Below are 5,540 nucleotides of genomic sequence, written 5' to 3' on the forward strand. Positions count from 1 at the left end.
CCAGATCAAGGCAGGTGCCTCCATTTCTGCACGGCTGTGAGGAACACTCGTTCTTGTCTAGGGGAGACAGGAAGGGAAAGACTGAGGGTGTAATGCCAAATCTTCGGTTCACACCCTGTACTACAGGAAAAAAGGGCACAGAGCCACCAGCACACAGCTGCTCTGTCAGGCTACTGGGGAGCTTTAATCCAAGGAGATGCTCTCAGCCCTTGCTGTGGCTGCCAGGCGGTATGCAGCTGTAGCTGCTCCTGCTGGAAGCCCCTACTAGAGAAAGGTTGGACTCTGAAGTATTGGTTCTTTCCTCCAGCCATGCAAAACTCTGGGGAATGATGCCACTCTAGGCTGCAGATGATGCAGAAATTCCCTTGCAGGTCAGGCAGATCCCCAAAGGCAAAATCCTGCCATTGATCAAGCCCAGTGATATGCAAGGGGGGGGCGCTATGCAAATGCACTCACCTGTCAGCCTCACTCTCAGTACCTCACCATTTCTCCAGTTCTCTTAGTGCACCCAGAGCCAGCCCTGCTAACCTCCCTCTGTCCCTGGATTCATTGGTATGGCCCAGGAACAGGACCCAGTGGGTGCGACAGCAGGACATACAGAATTGCGTGACCTCTGTGCCGCAGGAGCCAGAGCCACCCAGTCAGCTTGAAGGTATGCAAGGAGAATGAGTCACCACACAAGGCTGCCCAGCACATTTCCGCAGCTCTAGATGGGAAACATTTGATGCCTCAGTGGGAACAAAGCTTGCAAGGCCTCTTGTTGGGTAAGTCAGAGCCCCAGTGCTGCCCAGCAACACTTGGAAGGTAACGAAACACGCACACAACAAACCCAACCCCTGAAGAACATGCGGACACCTGGTCTCTCACAGGGAGAACATCCTGATGACTTTGCGGCATCTGCAAAACCTCCACCACCAGGGCTCCACCTCACCCAGAGCCAGCACCCTCCTCAGAAGTAGCTCCTACTCACTCTCTTGGCAGTGGGTGCCTTCAAACCCAGAGGGACACTTGCAGATGTATTCAGTGAAGACATCTCCCCTGTTGGGTGGGATCTGGCACTCTCCATTGTTGTGGCAGGGATTAGGATGGCAGGGGCCTGGAAGGAAGAGGAGACAAACAGCTGTCAAAAGGGAACTGGGAAAGCTCCAGAAGGTTTGGGGTTGGGTTCCTTTGCTGTGAATTCATGGCCCAAGGATGCATGCATATCTGCTACTACAGTGAGTTTTGTTCTCTTAGGCCCCCAAGGTGTGGACCTAATGTAACCCTGTAAAAAGCTTCCCCTTGGCCTGCATCTGGGTTTGAATCTGGGATTTTCAGCTCCACAGCACAGACCGATACCACTCCATCATCTGCTAGAAGTAGTAAGATGCTATCTTCTAGCAAAACAGCTGCTGGAGAAGGACATGAAGCATGCTTTGACAGTGTTTCTTAGTTCCCAGGTGAGAAGACCTTCACCCTACTGGCTGTCACAAGACAGTTTGATAGTCAGACCCATCCTGGAAGTGCTACAAGGAGGTGACAGATATGCTGGAAGGTCTGTGAGTTGTCAGAGTGATTAAAAATGATTATAAATGCTCCACCCAAGAGAGCACACAAACACCATCAAACTCTCCCTATGCCTGAGGAACGGTGTTTGTGCCCAAAAGCTTGTAAAGAACATTTTTTCCAACTATTTAGCTGGTCTAAAGAGATATCAGATTTACCCAAAGAACCTTGTCTGCCTCTATTCAGTATCACCTCAATCAAGGTGTTGCTTCCTGGGTGACTTGAAAGACTGTCAAGGAATGCGGAAAGTAGATTGAAATAGTAATGTAATTTTAGGCAACAGAAAGGAACAGTACCTAGTTGTGGGCATCCTGGTGTTAGCTTATGAGTGGGTGAGTGGATGGCTCAAAAAAGAATACCTGTATAAAAATGTATGCTTTCTGAAGAGCTTTGAATCCGTGGTACCCTAGCATATTTCCCTCTGTCAGGTGGACTGACCACCCAACTGATAGAGAATAAAGGATATTTTCAGTCTCTATTTGGTTCTTCTTACTCATGGCAAACCAGCAGCCATGGGTTTACCTCATGTCCCTGGAGATAGCAACACACCCCAAGCAACTGAGACCTGCCAGAATTCAAGTGCCTGGGTAGGGCACCAATGAAAACATGGGCAAAAGTCATCAATCAGCAAGGCTGGAATTTGAGACCAACAGATAGAGGCAGTCTGCCAAAGGCTAGTGCCCTCAAGGCCTGTGAGGATCCATACACTTTGCTGTGTTGTTATTGATACATTGCGTTATGCAGAGATCAGATCAGACTTCAGGAAGTGGAGTGTCTGTGCGCCTCGCAACTGTACCTTTCTCTGTGTCGTTACAGTCAATCCCAGTGAAACCATCCGGGCAGAGACAAAAGAACGGACCATCACTGACGTTGGTCAGGCAGGTACCCCCATTCTTACACTGGTTTACCTCACAGAAGTCACCTGTAAGCAAGAACGCAACTCAGTACAAGCAAACGTGGCTGGTGAAACCCCATATGCACCTCGTGCACTCCCAGCTACAGACCAAGGTCTTTAAATGAAATCTGAATTGGAGAAAAATGCAATTGCAGGACTCCTGCATTTACAGTCTTATCCACACTGCTTTGCTGTTTCCCAGCTCCCAGTCTCACAATGTCAGTGGCCCAGCATTCACACCCCCTTGTTTCCATCAGCACCAAGGTTTATGCAAAGAAGCACATTTCTGTCGTCAGCACAGGAAGATGTACTGCTCTATTTAGTCTGTACACGGGGGCAGGAAGGTTCCAGGTTTCCAACTGTTATCAAACGTCTCAGCCTCTTCCAATGATGGCAGGGGAAGACCCATAGTGAAATATGCTGGAAGCAGGATGGTGGGACAGACCAGGCTGAGGGGAATCATCTGTGGTCAATACATCCTTCTCTGGGTCTTTGATTTCCAGGACAGTGAAAAGGAGGGTGCAGACAGCTCACTGTGCATGCATCTGGCTGTCACCACCACAGATCTGGACATCAAACTGTCAGTTAATGGAGGGCACAAGCACACCACTGCACCCCCTGGATCTGTCCTAACACATCACCCCAAATCTTGCAGTATGACTGCAGTAGTCCCGCATTTCCTAGGGGGTTTATCCCCTTCCACCCTGGGCTCAGCATAGCATGTCCATATCCTGCTGGGGATCTATCCCTATCTCACAGAACTCAGCCTAATCATTCTTTGCTGCAAACCACTCCCTCCAGTTCTCTGGCTGCAGGGAGGCTGCGAAGGGACGCTCAGAGTCAGTGCCACCCACCCCATGGGACAGAAAAAGAGCTCTTGTCCACCTTTCTCACCCTCCTGCCCACCAGTGAAAGCAGAGTGGGACAGGTAGGTTAGGGAACCAAGCTTCCGGCTCTTCACTGGAGAAAGTTTGTGTCTGTAACAAGATGAAAAATGGCCTCTCTGGAGGCATGAAGAATGGAAATGCAGAGCTGGGCAGACAAGGGGGGCAAAGACAGCCAAGCTCAGCATTAAGGCAGGGCCAGATACATCCTCTAACAAGTGAACACCAGCAGGGGCAAGCTGCCCTGGCCTGTCTCAAGAACACACACGAGACCTACACAGAAACTCCACGGGAAGGCCCAAGACCACCAGGGCACCTGCCCCACAGAGGGCAGAGTAGTGGTCTGCCTATGCACTGTCCCCCAGAGCACTGCTTCTTTGCAGAGGGCTCCGCATGGCAGATCAGCCTTTGCACAGTCTTAGCCCCAGAGCCTTGGAAGCAACAGCCCTGAAGATTGAAAGTCTCCGTCCCCACGCTATGCATACTCCCCCCCTATGCAATCCTGGTCACCAGCACAGCCTCACCGCTGACCTGATAAGACATACCCCAGCCATCACTTAAAGCAAGACGGAGCTCTTCCATAACCATTCCCCTCCTAGTTTCTGTCAACCCAAGGGATGCGTCTCAGGGTGGTTTTGTGCCAGGCCAAAACCCACTAATTCAATTGATGTAGGGACTGCAGAGCAGCTGGCTGCTGAGAACAATTTCCAAGTCCCTCTCTGTTGCTCCAGCTTGGATTTGTTCAGGTTACCCCTACGGGAGAGGGTGAAAGGTGATCTCACCCATGGCCAAGTGTGGGGGAAGAACAGCTCCTGATATCAGGCGTGCTGGAGGGAAAGGCCGTGTCACACATCATCCATGGGGGATCGTATGCTCTGGCACAGAGCTCCTCTCTGCCCCTGGCTCCTGCTGCAAGCCTGAGAGCAGAGGAGATCCCACAAACATCCCCCACTACCTGTGTGCTGAGAGGGGGTAGACATTAATGAGCTGAGCACTCGCTGTCCCAAGCAGCTCTTACCAGCCTAAGCCCCAGCTCAAAGTTATTACTCATTAGTCTTTTAATAGCAGGGCTCCTGAGAACTAATCCCTCTTCACGACACTCTGCATCTGCAGGGTGCATGCTTATGAGAGACAGACTGAGCTGTGATAAACCCCTGTTAAGTGAAGTTTCAGAAAAGATGCTGCTGCTGCTCCCTTAGCGCAGGCAGAAGAAGCACTAAAACTTGGGCACCAGATCAAGTTGCTGCCCAGCCTTGTTTTGCATGATCTCATCCTCCATCAATGTACTGCCATGAGCTCCAGCACTGGAGGAGGAGACACCGGTGTGGGTAGGAAGTAGAGATGCCTTTGCCCCACCACTCCTCCACAGGTTTCCTGAGCACTCAGCAGCTCCGCATCAGGGCTCCTTCCAGCCAGCTGGCCGCAGCCTTGCTGACAAGGCGGGTTCTGTGCATGGAGGGGAACTGGCTTCCTAAAGTAAAATAAGGGAGGCGAGCGAGCATACCCAGGATCTGCTGTGCCAGCAGCCTCCACACCCGCAGCCTCTGGTTTACATGGGAGCTGGGACACAGCTGGGGAAGAAACTTAGCAAAAGTGCCTTTAGTGCGTTCCTCCCCAGGCCGCACGGTATAAATCCCCCCAACCTTCCCCCTCCATATGGGGAGGGTCCCTCACCGCAGCAGGTTCCCCTGGGAAGCCCCTGCGCTGGCAGCAAGGCAACTTCCAGGGTGCCATTCTGCCTCTCCAACTCCACGCAGCCAAGAGCGCCCAGCCCTGTGGGAGCCAGGCCTCCGGCTCCCAACACGGAGGTGCCGCATCCACTTGTTTATGCCGCGGGACAGGAAGACACAGCTCAGGCTCCGCGCCAGCCCCTCCCAGCCAGCTCAGGACACCGCGAGCAAAACACCACACTGGCGGCCCCGCGCCCCCGCCACGGGGTCTGTCTCTCAGAGGCATGGAGCAGTAGGGCTGGAAGGGACCTCCAGACGTCACCTCGCCCGGCATTTCTCAACCTCTGGGTCCTGGCCCAAAAGCGGGTCCCAAGGATAAATGAAAGGGTCGGGAACACACTTGAAAACTGGATTCTCCTTGAGAGGGAAACGGCGGCGTTTCCCCCGCACAGAGGCTGCTTGGGCCCCCCACAGCCCCACCCCCGGGGGGCACTGGGTCCTGTGCAAAAAAGGGTGAGAGCCACCGAGCCCTGCCCAGCCACCCCC

At 52.8% G+C, this 5,540-nt stretch overlaps 1 protein-coding gene across 1 annotated transcript in view; it reads right to left on the bottom strand.

Annotated features, from left to right (window-relative positions):
* MFGE8 (milk fat globule-EGF factor 8 protein) overlaps window positions 1-4,110 on the bottom strand; it is a 22,212-nt gene extending 18,102 nt beyond the window's left edge. Inside the window, exons 1-3 of the mRNA XM_019503816.1 lie at window positions 4,107-4,110; window positions 2,342-2,485; window positions 971-1,096 (exon numbers count right to left, since the gene is read on the bottom strand). Of these exons, the coding sequence (XP_019359361.1) occupies window positions 971-1,096; window positions 2,342-2,485; window positions 4,107-4,110 (274 nt within the window). The remainder of the gene's footprint in view (window positions 1-970; window positions 1,097-2,341; window positions 2,486-4,106) is intronic.
* Window positions 4,111-5,540: the final 1,430 nt, after the last annotated feature.

The sequence above is a fragment of the Gavialis gangeticus genome, unplaced genomic scaffold (assembly GCF_001723915.1).
Source record: "Gavialis gangeticus isolate Ggan-Ray unplaced genomic scaffold, GavGan_comp1, whole genome shotgun sequence".
Lineage (NCBI taxonomy): Eukaryota > Metazoa > Chordata > Crocodylia > Gavialidae > Gavialis > Gavialis gangeticus.